General features: G+C 43.7%; 2 protein-coding genes and 1 long non-coding RNA gene across 3 annotated transcripts; 1 reads left to right on the top strand and 2 right to left on the bottom strand.

Moving 5' to 3' along the window:
- Positions 1-1,535: 1,535 nt before the first annotated feature.
- LOC120901962 (alkaline phosphatase 4) lies at positions 1,536-5,939 on the top strand. Its single transcript, XM_040310356.1, has 3 exons — positions 1,536-2,081; positions 3,874-5,010; positions 5,076-5,939. Exons 1-3 carry the CDS (start codon positions 1,952-1,954, stop codon positions 5,531-5,533), a joined length of 1,725 nt encoding a protein of 574 aa, XP_040166290.1. The 5' UTR covers positions 1,536-1,951; the 3' UTR covers positions 5,534-5,939.
- A 9,607-nt stretch (positions 5,940-15,546) lies between these two features.
- LOC120901963 lies at positions 15,547-17,410 on the bottom strand. The gene is made up of 3 exons (XR_005739351.1): positions 17,170-17,410; positions 16,886-17,004; positions 15,547-16,808 (listed from the first exon to the last, which is right to left on the bottom strand). It is a non-coding gene; the product is annotated as an uncharacterized LOC120901963 (long non-coding RNA).
- A 1,988-nt stretch (positions 17,411-19,398) lies between these two features.
- Positions 19,399-21,132, bottom strand: LOC120901932. Its single transcript, XM_040310298.1, has 5 exons — positions 21,023-21,132; positions 20,372-20,668; positions 20,055-20,231; positions 19,736-19,861; positions 19,399-19,660 (listed from the first exon to the last, which is right to left on the bottom strand). The coding sequence occupies exons 2-5, from the start codon at positions 20,457-20,459 to the stop codon at positions 19,416-19,418; spliced, it is 636 nt and encodes a 211-aa protein (XP_040166232.1). The 5' UTR covers positions 20,460-20,668; positions 21,023-21,132; the 3' UTR covers positions 19,399-19,415.
- Positions 21,133-21,855: the final 723 nt, after the last annotated feature.

Below are 21,855 nucleotides of genomic sequence, written 5' to 3'. Positions count from 1 at the left end.
TTTCAATATTCAAATCACGTTCTCAACCTAGCACAACCACGGGGTTGAGCCAGCCGCCTAACGATACAAACCTTATTGTTTATTATTTTCTGTTCTTTCCCGCTAGTAAACATACCCTTCCCAATGCTCTTGTAGGCCTTGTGTAAGGGGTGCATGTGGAAAACAGAATGAAGGGAAATATTTCACCTACATCATGGGAAACTGCTTCGCGACACGTTCATTAGAACGACACCGAACCTTCGAATCTGAAACTTGTTTCAGCTCGGTCATTAACAGGGCCTTTTCTTCAACCTTCGAGTAAAGTTTGCCTCCGTGCACTGTACGCTTGCCATCGATCAACATTAACAAATTGTCACTTTTCAATAGATCAACTTATAGTTTCCCCTAACCACGTGATCGTGTTTAGCTTTGCTAATGACGTCATGCATGCAGGCACGCACCGCACACGAGCCAAGCTGGCGCCCGTTATATTTACCACCATTTGAAAACGGGACTAGCCAGTCCAAGCCGGTAAAGGTACCCAAAATAAAAAGTCAATTACTCTATGGGAAGAGTACGTCAGCAGGTATTTGCGGTGACATTCCAGCAAGCTTCAAACCAAGAACACGTCGCAAAGCAGGTCTCAGTCACGGACACATAGGGTTCAATAAAATGATTTACTCACTTTTATGAGTGATCGTTAATGTCGGCACCTGTGACGGCCGCCCTTTACACGCACCCGATTTCCCCGGACGCGATCTAAGCGATCCTCATCACTTCTGCTACTGTCAAAACAGACAGCGGTTGTTAAGCTGATAAGCGCCATAAATATGCGTGACAGTGCTGGTTAGAACGAACGGTTAGGATCGTACAAGGGAAAGGAACGAACGGAAGGGAGCGGTCGTCGAGCACGCAAAAGCGTCGTATGTTTGTGTATCGGTGCGATACGATGCACTACGACGAACAATTGGCTTGGGATTCGACTGTGTACGTTGGGTGATTGTGTATATCTGAACTCCATTATTTTGCTTCTCACGCTTTCATCTCTTTCTATTACACTTATCGGTGTATCATCGAGCGCAAACTCATCTCTCTTCCCGATTCTAAACAAACGCTTCGTTGCAGCTGATCGACAATGAGTATGATTGGAGCTTTGTTCAACACTTCTACAAAACGACCACGTTTGGAGAACGAGAGTGTGCTATGGCAGCGTGCTGCACACGTGAGCATTTTGAGCCAACCTTCGAAAGAGAGCGAAATTTCGACCCGTCCTCCACGGTCCGTCGTTCGGTACCGATTGTCAAGACATGATTGCTTATTGCCCTCCTCTTCTTATCTCGTCTGTTTGTTCGCGTTCCCTTCAATCACCTCTCCCCTCTACCCTACGCTCGGAAACCCTTCATACCTAACCGTGCACGATCGTGGCCCATTCCTCACACCCCTTCCAGCTGCATCAACACCGACCGAGAGAACCGTGCCCGCCAGCACCAGCAGCAGCAGCTCACATACATGCTCTAGGTACGTAGTGAGGGTTTCAGTATTTAAGCACGATCGGGCCCACGAGAAGGTCAGCAGACAGCATTCGGCGATCGTTTCGGGCGCCTCCTCCGATCGGACGCAGTGAAAGTGTGCGCCTCGAATTCGAGCAGACGTACACAAAACACACCTGCCGGGGGCTGCCGTAGCGTTTCGGTGCGTTTGTTGGTGGGCCAAGATCAAAAGCAAGCGACACGTTGAACGGGCTAGACTGACGCCTACAGTACCGATCGGAACCCGATCAGTTGTATTCGAACGATGTGCAACGGTGTGGTATTAGTTTAGGTTCGTTTCTTGAACGGTGAAAGTGTTCTGCAAACCGGTGAAATATAGCTATCTTCAATAGAGATAGCCTATATTCAAACACTTCCAATTGGACGCATTCCACACGGTTGGTGCTCGTTTTCTACCTTTGGTTCCTGGGCAAATTGTCATCATGGCGTCGTGTTTGCGGTTTGCATCGGCCCGGTGCGTGTTATTGCTGTTAAGTGGCCTTTTGTTCGTCCTAATCTGTGATATTGATCGTGCACAGGGTGCTTCCGTATACAAATCACCTAATCTCGACGGTATGTATTAAGCAAGTGCGAAAAAAAATGATTACCTACACATTGAACACGAACTGTTTGCAACCGAAGTAAGCATTTGAGTGTTTCAAAGAATCAAATACTAATCAAAGATTAAACTACAATGTACAATTGAAACAGTACACAGTAAAGTGTGTGTGTATTTTTTTTTTATTTATGAGGAATGATACAGAAGTGCCGCATTGCGGAGTGTAGTGTGTTTATGTGCATGAAAGGAAGTGTTTAGTTTTCTCAACCACATTAGCAACTGTTGATACAACTGTTCTATTGATACCTGTGTCATTTTTTCGCAACAATGTACGATGGAAGTGTACTAGTCTGTACTAGTGCAACCAGTACTACCGATAATAATGTTAACTGGTTTTCCGTTTTAGTGATAAAAGCAAAACATCCGCTATGAATATTGTTTACTGCCATTTGTAACCACAATGAAATTTCATTCTTTTTCAATTAAGAAACCCCACTGTGAAAAAAACCGTCTCGCCGATCATGATCGGCCACGAAAAAATAGTCACGGTCGCATGCTTGCACTTCGATTTGTTGCTTTCAGTGTCACTATTTTGCGATTGTTTGCGGCCGTGACTCTGTCTGCCAATTTGTAGCGCATTGTCCATCAGTTTGGGAATTTGGCCTTCAAGATTGGTAATGGGTGTTGTGCTTGTGGAGGACAATTTTCTTTTTTTATTATTACTTGTCCACGTTTGTCAAATTTGTTGTTTATCCACAAAACAATGTAAGGTCTAGGACTCAACATAATTTACAAGCTTTTAGTTTCAATCATTCAAAGAGTTCAATTTAGTTAAAGAGAGAAAAATCATTTCATCAAAAAATCAGTTCTTCGTAAACTCAGCCTTCATTACTGAAAAGAAACAACTAAATCGTATACCGTCCAAATACACGGACGCAACTAAATCGCAAATCACTGCTGTTAAACATTGGATACGGTCCATCTAGGCTAACCAGTGGCAGTACTTCGGTCAAATGCAAAATGAATAGCAATTAATTGCCCACCTCTCAGCAGGTACGCGCGCTAACCCAGATAGCAACAGTGCTAGGCCTCAGAGGCCGGTTCGATGATCACCTGGTGTAGTGCAGGGACCCTAAACACGTGACTACTGCCAACCCGATAAAGCATCAGCTAACCGATCATAATCGTATCTTTATTTTCTCATCAACTTCGGACAGTAATTTCACTAGCAAAGACACACAATTACCCATTGCCAGCTGTTGATACGCCTCTCCGATACGCCTCTCCGGTCCTCCTCTTTGGTGGCCCGAGAATACCGCTGCATATTGCGCAATGAATTCCATTTCCGTCATCATTTCATATGATCAGCTGCAGCCTGGAAAACAGGTTTGCTACCAGCAACATAATCGATCATGCTTTGGCACGTGGTGGAAAGCAATCTTGCGTCTATTTTTAAACCTGGTCGCCAGGTTTGGGGGTGAGCCCATCGATAGTGCGAGCAATTGGGACCGGTTTTGTTTTTATTTTTAAAGCGAAACAAATTGTGCAAGACAGTGCCGGGTGCTGATTGCTACATTCACGGTTAGTTCCAGTGCGGTACAACTAATATAGTTCAATTGCACAACCATTATCATGTTATGGTGCAGGGAAGCTTACAGATGATCTTTGGATTCACTGTGTAAACAAATCATTTAATCACATCAAAGATCTTCTCAATAATTTGCATTTCGTATCAATTAACACATGTGTTTATTCCTTTTAATGCTTCTACAAGTTATTAATTGAGTTTCCTCTTTCCCCTGCCAGACGCTCGCTTTTGGCGACGCAATGCCGAAACCTACCTCAAGAAAGTACTGATGTACGATGAAAACCGTCGTATGATACCGTCAGTGGCGAAGAACATCATCATCTTCGTGGGCGATGGAATGGGCATTGCCTCACTATCAACCGGACGCATCTTTAAGGGCCAGCGGGCTGGTCGGTCGGGCGAGGAGGAACAGCTCAGCTTCGACAACTTCCCCAACACGGGCATGTCGAAAACGTACAACACCGACAGACAGGTACCGGACTCTGCCGGTACAGCCACTGCCATGTTCTCCGGAGTCAAGACAAAGTACGGCGTGCTGGGAGTGGACTACACGATCACCGAGACGAACTTGGAGGCGGCCAAATTGCCCTCGTTTATGGATTGGGCACAGGAGGAAGGCAAGCGAACGGGTATTGTGACCACGACACGCGTCACACATGCTACGCCCGCCGCTTGCTACGCTCACTCGATTAATCGAAACTATGAGTGTGGGGCCAAAATTCCAGTACATTTGAAGAATCGCATCAAGGACATCGCTCGTCAGATGATGGAGGATGCGCCGGGGAAGAATCTGAACGTCGTGTTGGGTGGTGGTAGGAACCATTTCGGTGCGTCGATGCCAAACCATCTTAAGCCGGAGTATCAATTCCAAGGAGCGATGGAGAAAACTTGCATGCGAACCGATGGACGCAACTTGGTGGAGGAATGGAAGCTACGCTGGAATGGCACGAATGCTGCGTACGCGTGGAAAACCTCCGACCTGAGAGCAGTCGAGCTGGATAAGGTTGATCATCTGCTGGGACTGTTCAATGACGATCATTTGAGCTACGATACGGTGCGCGATCGTACTCCCGATGGCGAGCCCTCGCTGAGTGAGATGACGGAGGCAGCAATCAAGGTTCTACAGCGGCCAGACTCGGCAGGGTTTGCTCTAATGGTTGAAGGCGGCCGAATTGATCACGCACATCATCAAAACCATGCCCATCTAGCGCTGGCCGAGGTAGTGGAGTTAGATAAAGCAGTAGAAACTGCGCTCAAATTGGTGGATCTAGACGAAACACTCATTATCGTAACGGCGGATCATTCGCATGCGATGACCTTCAACGGCTATCCAGATCGAGGAAACGATATTCTAGGTATGTATTGCAATTCTTACTTTTTTGTAACTTTGGAATCAATTGTTTGTGTTTTGTTTCTGCAGGCTTTGGCAATCGACCGAACGCGACTCCCTACGAAACGATAACCTACGCAAACGGACCAGGCTTCCTGCAGCATCGCTGGAACTCTAGCCTGCTGAGCGAGGAGTCGACTGATTGGGCCACGTGGATTAAGCTGAATCAACTCAACCGGAGTGAAGTGACTTACAAGCATCTGTCCGCGTTCCCGCTGCCGGACGAAACGCACGGCGGCGAAGATGTGGCTGTGTTTGCATCCGGCCCCGGTGCTAATCTTGTGCGCGGCACGTTCGAACAAAACTACATTGCGTATGTCATGAGTTACGCCGGGTGTATGGGACCGGCAAAACGGTTTAACCTTGCCTGCGACGATGATTTTCCTCGTACAGCAGCCAAAGCGTCTGGTGCTCAACGTGCCGTCAGCAGTATTGTGCTAGTCATTGCCTCCCTGCATGCCATGGTTAGTTTAGTAGGACGAATGTAAAGTTTAAGAATTATCGTATTGTATCAATTAAGTACTGTCGTTTAAGATTAAGATCGTAGATGCTGGCGTCAAAATCATAGAAATTTACCTCAAACACCATCAAATATACAGATTCGCTTCAAATGAAGCAGGAATTGAAACAAACGTGGTATATCATAAAGTGTAAAACTTGTATTAATAATTAAAATTTCATTACACAAGTCGGATATATTCAGAAACAATAAGCAAAACAAAATGAAGGCAGAAATTTGTTTCTTCAAATCTTTCAATGCAATCCCAAATAAGCTAATTTTCACTCCGTAACAGTATGAACGGGCACGCTTCACATTGTTTATCATTTGCTTTTCTGCTTCCCTCCTTGACGGGATTTCACACACCTCTTTAACATGCTGGATAGTATACCTCACAAGACATTGCGTTGGTGTTCTTTTATATTCTACCATGATGAAACGAGGTGAGCTTCGCCCAGAAAAGTAGAGCGCGTTCTTTATCATCTACTCCAAGTTCCTTGGAGACCCTGCAACACCATTTATCACATGTCGCACTTCATAAATAAGGTACCAAGCGATGCAAGAAATGAATGCACGCACCAGCCTGTTCCATTGCAGCATGGTACACCAAGCTGTAAGTAAAAATTACGACACACATCGTTTCTAGCGCAATCGAGATTATTATTAAGGTGATGGTGCATTGGCACTGACATTATGCGCAAGAGAAGATGCTGGTGTTTTATTTTCCTCTACGCCATGAAAACCATCTTTAGCCTTCACCATTCATGCTGGGTGCTACAGAGCGTATTCCCCATTCGATAGGGTTTCTCTGCGAAACCATTTTCCTATACTACCTTTGCAGAATTTAACGTGAGACTCATGGGAAGGGGGTGAGGTGGCATAGTACACCACCGTTTGCCTTCGTGACCCATTCTGACAAGCTTATTATCGTGCAGGTCGTCTGATAAGCAGGTGTTGTTAACTTTTAATGATGCTAGTGTGTAAGAGTGAATGCGTTAAAATGGGCGCTAATTATTCTATTGCAATGAAATTATCACCCACGCATAACGATAGGTATAGTAGAAAGGCTAATAATGCTAGAAAGGTAATTTGTTTCACATTTCCCCATGCTCAATTTAATACATCTTTGATGTGAAAGAGACTTATTAATGGACAATTGATGTCAGAGATAGGTGTCGGGTAAATCTATACAGAGCTACTTGATTTCACCTTTTAGGTGACCATTATTTCACATGAAGTGTACATTCCAAGGCTCAAACAGCTTTCATTGGAGTATTTTATGACCCCCAATAAAATTACAATAAATTACCCAAGTATTACCCAATAAAAATAAAATAAAAATAAAAAAAGGTTTAGTAGCAAAGTTATGTTATTTTTATAACTTCAATTATAACATTTAACTAATGTCGCGTGGAAGTTCTAAATGATACATTTTGAAAGATGTGGTATTTCTGTACAATTTGTGTGTAGTAAGCATGATAATTGAATGATTTATTTTATTAAAATAACAAAAAATATAAAAAAAAGCCTCACTTGGGGTAAAATGGGCTTTCATGCTTGTGGTAAAATGAGCCGCTTCTTCTGACATGTGACACTTGTGGTGGAAAGCTTATAGTGTTGTATTTGTACACACAATAAAGGTAACGGACACAACTTCAAAATGTCCGTTTCGTTGACTGCAACGTGCAACGTGCTTTAATTTAAAACATATATGTAAGAATTGTGGCAAAATGGTATTGCCTGATGCAAACCGAAATGAATTTATTAAGAAGAGAACTGAGCTGAGAAGGTAGTCGTTGATCAGATTGCAATAAAGCAACACCGTCAGAAAAACAAAAAGTCTGTGTCAACTTTCTCCCTCATTCGGTCCACCTCCTCTACCCCCTCGGTCAGTTTTCGGTCGTCGTCATACGGTTGTGTCCAGTATTGTTCTCCAGTATTCGAGTATTCGTCGCAATCATCCGCTCTCGTTCCTTCTTCTTCTCATCCACCACCCTTTTTTGAACGACCCTCCTGAACAGTTATTCAAAAGGTAGGAAAAGCAAAGTGTTTTTTCATCTACAGCAGGTTGTACAATGGTTGTTTAGATATAAAACAATATGGTTTATAAATCATGTAAACAGCTCGGCTAAGAGTAACGAACAATAGGAAAACCATGTCTAAGCAACAATTACGTTAAGTGCAGAATACAGTTGCTTATTGAGTGGCAAAAATACCACATACTTTTGCGTTCCATTACATTCAAGAGATACTGTAGTGTGAGTAATTGCATTGCTCAATTAGACCCTAGTACGGATAATAATTACTATAAAAATAAACCGAACGGTTTAACAACGAAAATTTATTTTCTATATTTATAAGACGTACTAAATTATAATTAATTTTTGAACGCATTCATATTTGAATAAAAATATAGGCTTCTGTTTGTTTTGGTGTTCTATTATTTTTGTAGCATTGTTTTTCGTGCTTTACAATCCTGAACATGTGTAACACATTATTTCTCAGTTACATTTTTCTTTATTTGCAATTATCGATATGTTTGAAAATCGCCACACACTATTACAGTAAACGCTAAATTTAATCTGTGATCTAAATATAGCCTACAGCCCTTAGTCCGTTAGGGATTGCACCAGTCAGGACGATGTACGTTTGCGTGCAGTGAACTGTTAAAATACAAATAATAGTACATACTGTAACACACGACCCTCTGTTCATGGGAAGCTTCTATTCATAAATCACATAACCTAGCAATTATTAAAATTCAACCCCGCTAACCACACGGAGCATTATTTTCCGCACGCAATTTGTTCAAACACTGTGTCTAAATAGCTGAAGATCAATTAAACGAAAAGAGAGAAAAAAACTCTAGAAATGCTTAAGCTCACCCTTTTGTTTCATCCATCGATGAAGTCCAATCTCATGGTAGCTGCAAACAACCAAACCACCCTGCCTGCCACTTCTCAACAATTTGTATTAACTTCTCTCGCTATATCCTGAGACTAAAATCGTCCGGAATCTTTTACTGCAGCCTGAGAGAGAGAGAGGGTCTTTCAACAACGCCAAATCCCCTGTTTGTCGATGAGCAAATAAAAAAAAGCACAGTACAACGGGTTTCACTAGACCGAAACAGCACAAAGCTAGGTCATCGATAGATAAGATAAGCTTTGCTAAGGCATTTATCATGGTTTTTCCAATCCGAATGCTATCCCATCCCGAACTCGATAACCGTTTGGTCAGTGAAAATGGCAAACCATTTTCGAACGCACTCGCTATACGTACGATTGTCCAAGACCCCAAATCCCTAATTCGAAACGGTGGTGGTGCTCATCGTAACAACGATGAAAGATTTAGCGGTTCAGTACGGTCCAGTCTGTAACGCTTTGCGAACTTTTGCCAGTACGGTTATTGGACTGGAGTGGACTAAAGTCCCGATTGTCGATTTTATCTAATGGTTCGTGTTTCTGTCCGTGTCTGGCCGTTCCCTTTTTTCACTAAAACATTCTATGGATTATTCACACGCATTCCCATTTCGTGAAATTGCCAATACAGTTCACCAAAAATGATGATTGGAAAACGGTTCATCGTAGGTTTAAAATGGGCTCGTGCCAAAAAGAAACCATTCCATTTATAGACTAAATGGTAAAAAGCTCCACTGCAGGCAAAGGTAATTTTGCTCTCTGATATGTTAACTCTGCAATTCCTAGCTTCTAGTTCAGAGGTCCTTTTTTCATGCACTGTTCTAATAAGAGCTGATTTCATTCGCCTTAAATCAGATTTCAGGACGAAAAAATTGCAAAATCATCAACAGGATCAACATCAATAAATCGAGCAATAACGGTTCACTTTCCTCCATACGAAGTGGTTCTAATGGGTAACCTTTTATTTGTTTCCTTTTTTAAAGCCTCTTATCATTAAAGGTGATTTTGAGGGCTGGCAAAGGAGCATGTACCAGCACGATTGATTGCATACTCCCCAGGGGGAATTTACTATTTCGATCCCAATCCACTCATGCTCTTATGGCGGGCCGGCAAATATTTTGGATCCGATTCAATCAACAAACTGCTGTAACACAGGCCCTGAGGGATCTTCTACCGAAACCGTTTCGGAGCCGGTTGTTGTTTGCAGTGATTTTAATCTTGTTTGACCAGATTTCGTCACGTCTCCTTCTAATCCCCGGGTGTGGTATCTATTGCATGAGTATGTTAGCCCAGGGAATGCAAACGATAGTTAGTGTAACCGTTAGTGACGTGTTTGGAAACAGGCTTCTACTATTCGGTTACTAAGCACATGACTAAATGCACAAAATGTATGACAGAATTCAGTGGAACGCTTGTTAACCGGGTGCTTGTTCATTCGAAATATTCATTTGTGACATAATTGAAATACTTTTCCTAGTCAACTTTGAATGTTGACAGCATTATTTTCAAACAGCTCAAATTAGCGCGCAGGTTAACATTAATGAATGGTGCCAAACAGTTGAAAAGACATTCCTCCCCGAGCGGCCAACCATTGTTACAGCATTTAATTTAAGTCTTTCACAAATGGAATCAATAATATTAGAGAACAACAAATAGCACGACAAAACCAATGTTTAAAATAAAATACACAATTAGGTTTATTTATACTGGAGTTTCCATTCGAACAGCAGAAACCTCGTTACTAGATAGATTACTTGTTATACAATGAATTACTCATTAAATCGTTACGCTATTTTATCTTTCACTTTCTACCTTTCTTGCTATTCATCTATCCCGCTAGAAGTGGTATTGTAAAATGCGCATAATAAATTCACAATAACATCGGATAGCAAAACACACTCAATGGCAAACGAACCGATTTTGTATTAATCAAGCCGATTGATAAGTTTCGATAGCTCGCTAGGAAATAAAAGCAAGCCCTTGCAAGTGAAACAATAGACCGGCTGCCAGGCGAGTCTGTGATTGAGAGTATGTAGATTAAAATCGCTGAAAAGCCTTCACTGTCGAGCGCTAGCCATACGTTTGCTTCATTCAGCGTGGCACACTTTGAAACATCATGGTTCGCGCGGATTTAGATAGATTCAGTGCCATATCACACTGCATGCCGACCACTTCATACGGCCTAACCCACCGATATCAGTGCATTAAATAGCTCCGGGAAGGCGCAACACGTACCGTACGCTCTAGCCGTCACTTCCGGATAGATGGTCAGTCAGTACGGGTAACATAAGTGGTATGGATCAACTGTTCCGATGGAGTGGCACTGGCGGGTACTGAGTGGCGTGCGAAAAGCCAACAATGTGAAGGATGTTTTTGTATTCTTTCATTTTAAAACGCGTCTCGTTTTCTATTTTTTCCTCCCTAGCTTACGATTGTTCAACTCATTGGCAGAGTTTTGTAAAAACTGCCCGACTGCATGCGTGCATTGAGAGTTGGCACAATGTGCATACGTGCTCGGTTCTTTTTGTTTCTGTGGCCACAATTCATCGAGCGGCAGTGAGGTGAACATGTTTTCGAATGTTTTTTTTTCATCTTTTTTCATTCCCCACTTGTATCGGGAGAATAAATCAGCATAAAAGATGCATACAAGTCAGCAGGAAAAAATGAAGTAGCTGTGCTACATGCTGTATGAAGCATTATAATACAGCAGTTGGTTCGCAGGAGCGGTGATAACTAATGTTATGTGTACTCAACTCTTCAACACTGGACAATTCAAACAATCACTAATAAACACGCAAACACACACAAACACATATTGCAGTGTACTTATAACTTGCCCTGCATGGAGGATTATGGAAAATGTGAAGGAGACGCATGGTCCTTCATGAAGGAATACTTTAGTCAAATGATTTATGTGGTTTAGTGAGACAGATTGACGGAGCTATTTTGGAGTACACTTTAAATTATATGTTAAATTTTACTTTACAAGTCAGAATCGAATGTCAGCAAAACAATTTCAGAAGCACAAGATGCAGTTTAGCTGTTAAAAGTTGTTGTTTGACCGCACCGATGATATTTTTGAGAAGCGCTTTTTGCACAGAAAATATTATTTTTTACATTAAATACGTAATATTTCATAAATATAACGCTAGAAACGCACTAAATAATTGATTTGTACACAAATAATCTCAAATGCGTGTTTGAATTTGCAAAACGATGCAAAAGGTCTCTAAAAAACAAACTTGAACGATTTAAAATCATATTGCGCTTGTGAAAAATATCATCAGTGCGGTCAAACAACAACTTTTGACAGCTAAACTGCTGTCCTGCTGGCCTATACAGGCTTTCGTGACTTAATTCACTAGCACGCAGCCGGATAGTCAATCCTTGCTACGGAGGCTCGGTCCATTCTAGGCTTGAACCCATGACGAGCATGTTATTGAGTCGCTTGAATTAACGACTGTACTACGGGACCACCCCACGTTTTGCGTTGATAGCGTATCTGAGATACACCCTGCATATTTTGTTCCATGTTTCCTTCATCCAAGACTTTTATATAAATAATAAGATCAGTTAATACCTTAGTCTCAAATAACAAGTCTTAAAACGTGCTTAAAAATACATTTACAGGTTAATTAAAGCCAGCCATCTTATAAGTCTTATAAGCCAGTCTTATAAGCGTATTCAGATCGTTTTAAAGGTTTAACAACTTTAATGACTGTTAAGCATCTTCAAAACACATGTTAAAACTATGTGGCTTAGTATACTCATAGTAAAGCATTCTTTAGATATGTTCAAGTGTAAAAGGTATAGGAATTGTTTCTTGGACGTTGCACAGTAGTAAACTCGCACGACTTAACATCATGCCCGTTGTGACTTCAAACCTCATATGGACCATCCCCCCTTAGAAAGTCCTAACTATCCGCCTACGTGATACTTAATAAGTCTCGAAAACTTGTCTAGGTCGACATGACCACAGTTAGCCAATATGAAGAAGAAGAAGAATCGCGAAATTACCTTAAGAAATTATGCATCTATCCAAGTTGTGCCATATTCCCGACTCTTTCTACCTTCCACCACTATCTTTCACCACTACTTTTATCAACACACTGCATCTAAATTGTCTTTCTGCCCCAAAAACCTGACCTTCTAAACAGTTTCCTATTAGGGTAAAGCATTTTATTTAATTAAAAGGTACTAACCACGAAACAGCAGGAGGTGTTGCAGGCGATGCAAACACATCCCACGTATGGTATGATTTTTCCCTGTCAACCCTTCAGCAGACCATCTCATCTAAATGGACTCTATTTTGACAGCAAAGATGCTGGGTACCATGAAACCGGCTAAGGTCAAATCTAAGCGTCAAACACCATGATGCAAAGAGTCAAAGCAACTAACCTAACGGTACAGCAATTTCGTTAAAACATGTCCTTTCCCCACACAACCGCAAAGTTTGGCAAAAGCATGTCCCTGCCGAGATCGTATTTAGATTGTATCGATAAGTACGCAAAGTGTGCCATATTTGTTGAAGCATTTTGCTTGCCACTTTTGCATTCCGAGCCTTGTTGTTTGTTGCTTGCAAAAAAAACGCCAGAGCTGTTCCGTAGATCCACAAACAGTAGGTGTGAGTTTAGGCATGCAGAAAAATGGGCACCTTTTCAATCTAGTCTCATAGAAAGGCAAATCATAAAACTAATTATAAATAAAAGTTTAAAGTGTCCACTAAACACACTCCGGTTTCTGTCTTTACAAACGAGATTGAGTTTATGGTGATACTCGGGTGTACCGTAAAGGTGATAGCTTCCCTCTGACACAACCTTGTTTGCTTAGTTGTCTTTACTGGTGCGATAAAACTTACCCTCTGCTAAAAGGACTCAAGTAGATTCTTTAAGTTAGACGTGAAATGAGGTGCTTTTTGGATGAATGTGTCTCAGGACACGCTTTTACGCATAAAATTGGCAAATACGCTTTGGAAAATTTCCTTGGCTTAACTAATTTTCTTCACATTTAATTTCGTCTAAACGAAGAGAAAAGGGCAATTTTAATAGAATAATTTTCAAATATATTTGCTTGTGCTATACATACAAACATGAATAAAACATTCGTACAAGTAAAAAACCCCTTCCTTCATGAAATATCAAGAGTGGTAAGCACTTCTCAAGCATTGCACCTAATATATCCTCCCATCCCGACATCTGGCCAAAAATGTGTTTAGGATAGTGATGTTTGTCCATTGCTATAATGAATGTTTTATGTTTTGCTTTTGGTGGGCCGACGACGGTGGGATGGCCATCTTCCCACTCCAACACGAAACTATACGTGCAAACCGGTCCCCATTAAGTGAACTAACCGAACCGTTCCACTGCCCCACACTGGTTCCACCTTTTACCGTGTAGTGTATAAACTTCACACACCTTACCTGTGTGCTTCGTACCAGATGACGTTAAACCCCTTTCCCTGGCTCTTACCTTAAATGGTAGTTAGAAAATTGGTCTTCATGGGGGAAACTTTTGTCCTTTACTGTTTTTCTCTTTACCAGTTTGCAGCAGGTTGCTCCACTGCAGACCACTAACCAACCAGAAGCAGTAGTGTCGTTGGTTGCACAAGGTTAGGATAAGAGAAGGTTCTTCACTATACGCTACCGCACACGGACGGAGCTTTGGAACCGAGTAGAAAAGGCAGGATCCGTCAAGAAGCATCGCAATGTGTAAGCCACACCATATGGCCATGAGACGGACACCGATGCCGTTGCATACGATTATGCATACCGACAACAGAAGGTGAACCCACATTCCGGTGCGTCTGCCCAACCGTCGACGATGGCCATGACTGTCTACTCGGAAAAGAGTGTTTCGCAAAACGCACGCAGGATGGCAAGGTGCAGACAAAACATATGCTAAGTATACCCCAAGCCATCGCTCGTTTGGGCAAGTTATGGGATAATCTATTATCAAACACCCCACGAGAGCCTCACTGGATGCTCCACTGGCAGCGGTACCCAGAGCGGTGTGCTGCCCTTTTCTTTGGCTGGACGCGTGAACAATAAAGGCGACCCATATTTACCGGCGGGATTAACGTCCGAAAATCTTCACTAGATGGCACAACCGACCCACACGCTGCAGAGCGGAGTTTAACGGACGGATCGGTTTTATTCAACGTGAAAATTTGCTACCATATCTAGCAGGTGCCAAGCGGTACAGCACGAACATCGTTAAGTCCCCATGTAAATGGATGAAATTTATTGCACCAAACCAAGCTAAGGAATATCGCCACATACCCACACACACTGGCACGCATTACCCCCCTCGCAAGGAAAGTTGTTTTATGATCGAGTGCTAATTAAAATTTTACGTACCTCCGCAACGACGGAAAGACATTCCATTCCGCCAAGAAAAGACATGCTTGTACTTGGTGACAAATCAACGTGGAATGGGGTGGTGGGTGGTGGTTTACCTCTTAACCATGCCATTAACCAGCAAATTGAAACGATAAATAACATTCGGAGCTGGCTGCTTGGAGGCGATGCCGGTTGGGGCTGTAAGATAAGAAGTGCAGAAGGCATGCTAATTTTAGACACTGTAAGCTTTACATCGCTACCAGGGAGCGACGCTTGTAACATGTCCGAGACATGAGTTTCCACTTACTTTAAAAGATTTCAATCCGGAAGCCTGCACATCTACCGGGAAGAATATTTATCTAAGCTAAAGTTTCTTGTTCAAAGCGAATTTGAAGGTTCTACAGGTATTTCGGGGCAAAAAAAACAACAAAACCAAGACAGGACACGATGAGCAAGCTTTGGAAGTTTGCGTGTCTTCCATCGCTACTAATCGAGCCTTGCACTCTCATTACCATGGCACCGGCGAAGAGATGGAAAGATCCACGTGGATTTCATTATCATTAGCATTGGATTAAATTAATTCGTTAAAATTAATTAAGCATTCTTAAAGAGCACAGCTTTCCTCCAAGACTATCCGCTTCGTGTGAACGATGCAAGCACTAGCCCTGCTCAAGCCACAAGCATTCTAGATCCTTGCCCGTGTGTGCTTTAAACCGGCTACTAAAATAGAGTCTTGAATAAACGATCTTTTTTTTTTTGCTCTCCATCTACTCCAGGCGCTGAAAGCTCCCGACGAACTTGCCACACGAGCGAAACTGTCCACGTGGAACGGGAGAAAAATTGATATAAATGACACATACACACCACTGCTGACGTCGTCTGTATGGAAACGAACCGGCAACAAATCACGTCCGCGCCGGTACATTGAGAAAAATTGTATGGCAAACTGTCCGCACGTCTTTTGACAAACCATGCCTTTGCCCAGGTTCAGTGTCACACTCACGGTCCTAGGTACACGCGCTAGGTACATTGGACAGCAATTCTCGATTGTCAATGCTGTGGACGCAAATTTGCCTTTTGCAAACGGGGATTCAATTGCCTCGGCCTCCGTCCGAGGTAGTTTAATGTGTATGTGTGTGTGTAAATGTTACAGTACGAGTGGCATCAACGGCTGAGTGCTGATGTTCCACTGCCGTTGGAAATCATTGGAAGATTTCGTTTCCACAGAAGATTCCAAATACAGGACCTCGCATTTCCATAAGCGAGTCCCGCTTCTGCCTTTTTTTTCGGTACAGTTGGTTCTTCACGTGTGCCGAACGTGACAGGAATGAGCAAAACAAATGCCATCCGCTTGGTCACGTTGGGACATGACATCACTCGGCACTTGGAAGGGTAATATGTCTGGCAAAAGCTCCGCTCCGGCAAAGGGCACTCGATTGGAAACAGCGTCATCACTGTGCGCGATTGTGCACGAACCAAGCCGGACATGGTTACGTCCTGTCGTGTTCATCGATGCACTTACCAGTTGCCCAGTTGCACTATAGAACGCTTAAAATATCCTACAGAACCTGGACCGAACACGAATTTTCCACCTCCAGCTAGCCTGGCCAAGATGGACAAAGTGGAGCGTGCAAAAGAAATGACATTGAAATGGCAGCAAACCGAACAACTATCATCGTTTGAATGTTTGCATTTACTTTGGCAGTCCAAGGCACCATCATTACCCCCTTGTATGAAAGTTTAGGATATTCTTCATCCAGAATGCAACACATACACACACGCATACATATTCCGTTCCCAATTCCTACGCAAACCTCCTTTTTTCGTGTTTTTCACTGGTCCGATTTTGCAAACGCCGAACTTCATAAGTATCCTTGCTTATTCCAGCATGTTCTTACTGACTGACTCACTGCACTCAGTAAAGCTACTGGATTTACTTGCAAATCGAAGGGCACCCGATAGGACGATCGTTCTAGTTGAATAAGGGTGGGAATACAAGAAACATGTCACTGCAGAGAAAGAAAGAAGAAAAAACATGATTACCAAAAAATAAACAATCTCCGGGACAATACAACCCTGTACGAACCGTGTACAAATGTTTCCAAAACTGTCTGGCACTGCAATGGCGTCTTCTCGTGCAACGAAACCTCATGTAAAACTGGCAAGCATGTTATCGCTCCGAGCAATGTACTAAAAAGGTTATCCCTGTAAAAAGCAAAATAGAGCCAATTTGTAGCCTCACTTGGAGCATTTGTGAGGCTACAATGTACGTCCGAGCGGTCTGTGTACCCATGTGTTTGACCAGGAAGTATAGGGCCCCCCTGCCTTGCCCCTGGCTTGGACACACAACACACGCGCGTACATACTCACACAGACCATTCCGAAGCCGATCTATTATTGCTGCATTACAGTAATCCAGATAAGCTACCGGCACGTTGCAACGTTGCCCGCTTTGCCAGCTAGAAGTACTATTTTCGTGTTGACAAATTGTGGCATCACTCGCCTGAAGGATACTGTCCGCTTTTGTCGCGCAAGCTATAAAGAGTTTCTAGTGCTTTTACTCCGCCGGTGGGCTGTAAAATCGCTTCCTTATCTTGATACACGTCCGAAGCGAAACTCTCGAGCACGAACCTTCTCGAGCGCTTCGATCGATCGAGATTAAAGGCTCGTGTATAGAGTGTAGGTGGTCCTAAGAAATTTGGCCATCTCACCTTCTCCCTCCGGTTGCATAACTAGCGCACTTTATTTCCTACAATTTTATTTTCCCTCATTTTGATGAAGCTAGCAAAAAAACGGCTGCGTAAAGCTGTAAACCATACGCACCGACATTACAGCAGTTACGCCTGTCGTGATAGAGAAAATCTCTTGCATCATAAACGTCACACCGAAACGTCAATCGCTAATTGGATCGGTACACCAGTCACGATGCCACAAAGAAACGAACGCGTGCATCCTTCGCAGCATGCACTCTCGCAAAACTCCACGCAACAATCGACAAAAACGTCATTTATTCTACGGAATCTCACACCCCACCCGTACCCGTGTCCGTGTTTATTGAAAATGTGTTGTTCCCGCGAAAGCAATTCACTCTCTCCCCCCCCCCCCCCCCCCCCCTGCACATCCTTTTCCCACGCAATCCTGTCGCTAAAAGCACGCGTAAATGCGTTTTACGTAATTTGCATAAACGGCACTGGTGCAACCGAAACTGCATCGAAAGTGTGCCGCCTGTCAATGGCATCGCCGTGGCGTTTGCGTAGATTCGCTTGCGTGTAAAAAAGGCGCCAGGGCAAAATTCAATAATGCCCAAAAGCTCGTATCAAATAACACTCTGCCGCATATGAAATGAGAATACCGAAGAGCCTCTAGCAAGGGAAAGGGGTGATTGTGGTTTTCGCTTCACAAATACCGGTCTGCTCCTACCCAGCCCGCCCAGCTCAATCCATATCCGTAGCATATTGCATCCAAATCCTAAGAACGGCTTGATACACTCCCATCCCCGGCTATCCGGCTTTCAAAAGGCACATCGCCTTCGCCTCCTACCACAAACACTGCTGCCAGCGATGGAGCATCATCACGCGTGATGATGCCTTTCCCTCTATGGTCGCTTCACTTTCACAGCTAAACTACTTCGAGGGAAGCTTCCGGAAAGGCTCTGTGAGGCGCGTCCGAGAATATAGGCGAGATGTCCTGGAACTGGAGCATGGAGCCGAAAAGCCACCATGTTTCTGCAAACTCGGCAAAAATGATGAAACCTTTACACAGACGTCACCGGCACATCATAAGCAAGCTGGTTCCGTTCCCTCAGCCCAGCATTCCCAACACAGTTCCCCAGCTGTGGTTTTAAGTTTGCAGCGACGTTTCCGTCCTTCAGAAAGGTAGCGACAAAATCCAAACTCCGAATGAAAAGCCCTTCTCCGTACGGCCAGCAAAACCGAACCGGTCATTAATTTGCTAATGTCAGCGGAAAATGTGTGATGTGCCTTTTTCACGCTCGAACCGTTCATGGCCCCGGTTGGTCGCTGGTGGTTTGACTCACACCGGGCACACAACACAATCCCGAAAGCGTCCTGCGGAGCTGTGGGCGAAGATATACACATGGACGTAAAATGGAGTGCTTGTGTGCAGCGAATCGATACTGTCACAAGTATTTCCCAAGTTAGAATCATATCTGGCGTTCGGTTCGTGGTATTGATCCATCCGAACTCATCACAATTGAACGTTTGATTGGGATGCTGCCGTCACGATGGATGTTGTCAAAACTTGAAACTCGGGTTATTTGTAAAGGACAAAAAGGCGAAAGGACACGCAAATGCTGTGGGACGGTATTGCCAATAAGGATATCAACAGTGGGCGTTTGCCTCATACAAGCGTTACTATTTTCGATGGCTTCAAATGACGTTCATAGGAAAGTGTTGCCATTTGATGACCTAGTAAGGGCAAATAATTTCCTTTGTAGTAATGGCATCGTTGCAAATATCTCCTTTGATAACTTCCACTTGTCACTTTTAAATTCGTCACTTGAACACCATCACTCAAAATGTTCTCAATTTTGCTTGCTCAACTTCAGAGATCACCAACGAAAGCCGACAAGAACAAACATAAAAACAAGCTGTTAGCTACCGCAACTGTAAACACTTTATTAGTAGCAACTGTACCACGGCCAGCAGTAGCATCATCGGCGCGACGGGGGCACCATCCGCCAGCACAATTGTCGATCGATTGCAGGGCGTACGACCGGCGGCCGATTCGCAGACGCACACCTCGATCTCCCGTCCCAGCCGATCCTCCTTAAAGCAACTGGTCGAGGTAGACGACTCATTGTCCACGTTGAGTTTGGCGCACATGTAGGTTATGTTTTCAACTGCAAAAGAAAAGTGGCACATGACGCACGCATCTTTGCGGGACCGGGGTAGGCAACAAACTAGGCGACACTCACTTGCACCGTTGTAGCGATAGGAGTACCGGGCGCACACCTCCCCACGCACGAGCCGGCAAGCAATTTGGGACGGTTTGTCTTTGTACTCTTCCCACATGTAGTTAGTGTCCGGTACGTTGGTGTTGTCTGTAAATCAAATTTCCCAAACGGCAGACAGGCAGCCCAATTTTGTGCCATTGGAAACCCCCCGCACAAGGTGATGGTGAAATTAAACAAACCAAAAAACGTGCCCAAAACATTGGGGCGGTAAAGGTAAACGACACACACGATACAAACACAGACATATACACGCCAAGCGTGTCCCGCTGTCCATACTCACTCGTTATAACCAACGGATGAAAGCACGGAATGCCCTTCGCCTTCTTCAGGATGTTGTCACAGCTGAGGTTTTTGTACGGCGTATCCTTGTTGTACTTCGGGCCCATCCACGTGAACCGGAAGCAGTACGGATTGGTTTTGTAATTTTCCACCGGGGCTAGCGTTGTGTTTGGTTCCTCTGAAAAATTGAATTACAACCGCACCGGTGTTTGTACTAGCGAACGACTATTTCCGTTCCTCAGTGACGTCAACGGTGGTCGGTGCGAGCGTATGTACGTGGCACCGTACCAACGCTATACCCCCTCCCCCTATACCTACCAAGGCTTGCAACGGTTTTGCAGAAATAAATCAAACCAACCGACAGCAAATAAATTGCTTTCATTTCCGAACAGAAAATGATCGACATTGATGCTAAAACCGAGGCACGGAAATATCCTGTCACTGGGAGCCACGATAACGGCTCACCACCGGTTAACCGATGACGTCGTAAAATTTATTAACACTATTGCACGCTTATCTCTTTTGCAAGATCAGCTTTGCTGGTACGCAAGCATCACAATCACGTTTGTCAGGTTGACTGTGTCCCCCCGGATCCAGATGGCTGGAATGTGTGTGCTGTTGAACGATTGAAACTGTTTAGCAACGAGAACTAACGAGTAACGAGAAAGAATCAGCTTATCAGCTGCGTTCAATACCAAAAGAATTTTAAATACACACGCAGGCACACACACAAACAGATAGATAGACACACACTCTAACAAATACTCCCTCCCCTTCCTTCTCTTCCACACTCAACTACCCCCCCCCCCCCCCCGATCTATCGATAACAAGGGTGAGAAGCTGGCGCGCAAAGAAAGGGGTATATCGTAAGTATGTTTTCTCTTGACTATCTTATCACAGGTGCTTCGAATACTGGTCGCCCCCACTATTGAACGATGACCTCCTCCACCTCGGCAACGATGTGTTTACTTTCGCTCACTATCGGCCCACAGTGATTTCTTCTGGGTAGGTCTGCGCTCACTGGTATTGGCGAAGATAGCAAATAAGCTGCGTACAAGATGGCCCTCCTCGACAAACTCGACCTCCAATGTATTATTGATAGGGCGCGAAAGTAGCTCGTGCGGCTCGGTCCTACTTGAGCACCAAACTATCTCAACGCGTTGTAGTTAAATCCAATTTTACAAGCTCTCACCGTCTTATCAATGGATAAGAAATTTCTGCAGGCAAAGATTCTCGGAAATAAGATACGCATTGTGCAAGCGACAAGCGGACGCCGGGAGTCATCCAATGCTGGTTGCAATGTTTGTGCAACACTGGCGGGTGCTGCTGCTTCAGTCAGTCAGTTGATACACACGCATGGTAGGTGCATAGAGCCGTACAGTGGTGTTACGATACAGACAAAAGCAAAATGCTGAACAGACTGCATTCAAATAAGCGTTGAAATACTGATATCACACAAAGTTATACATCTGAAGGGATAAAAAATCTAACAGTGGCTGTGCCTCTAGGCAAACCACGAGTACTCAACCGTACAATACAAGCAACACAAGTGCAAGTATAGTGACCAAATCCCATTGCTGATGGCACAATCATTCAACTATCGATCAAGGATAGGATTGATATGATTAAATATATGATTCAGCAGTAAATTTCTCTCAGCAGTCAATGCATTATCTAATTGATGTTTGTCAAATTCATTTCTCTTCTGCCTTAATAAGTGTCAAGTGATCAAGTCAAATCAATTACAATGTGGGTTTTTAGTGAATCGCTCTTCCTATGTCAAGGATTTAGATGTTCGTATT

This window comes from Anopheles arabiensis, chromosome 3 (assembly GCF_016920715.1).
Source record: "Anopheles arabiensis isolate DONGOLA chromosome 3, AaraD3, whole genome shotgun sequence".
NCBI classification, from domain to species: domain Eukaryota; kingdom Metazoa; phylum Arthropoda; class Insecta; order Diptera; family Culicidae; genus Anopheles; species Anopheles arabiensis.
The sequence above is the reverse complement of the archived record's forward strand: the minus strand, read 5'-3'. Positions and strand labels throughout refer to the sequence as shown.

Bases quoted from the DNA above. Each gene is read 5' to 3' on its own strand.
- LOC120901962 (XM_040310356.1), top strand. From the start codon at position 1,952: ATGGCGTCGTGTTTGCGGTTTGCATCGGCCCGGTGCGTGTTATTGCTG. The intron at 2,082-3,873 runs GTATGTATTAAG...TTCCCCTGCCAG, and splicing joins CAAATCACCTAATCTCGACG to ACGCTCGCTTTTGGCGACGC. The intron at 5,011-5,075 runs GTATGTATTGCA...TTGTTTCTGCAG, and splicing joins TCGAGGAAACGATATTCTAG to GCTTTGGCAATCGACCGAAC.
- LOC120901932 (XM_040310298.1), bottom strand. From the start codon at position 20,459: ATGTCGATCATTTTCTGTTCGGAAATGAAAGCAATTTATTTGCTGTCG. The intron at 20,232-20,371 runs GTAGGTATAGGG...TCAATTTTTCAG, and splicing joins CAAAACCGTTGCAAGCCTTG to AGGAACCAAACACAACGCTA. The intron at 19,661-19,735 runs GTGAGTGTCGCC...TTTCTTTTGCAG, and splicing joins CTATCGCTACAACGGTGCAA to TTGAAAACATAACCTACATG.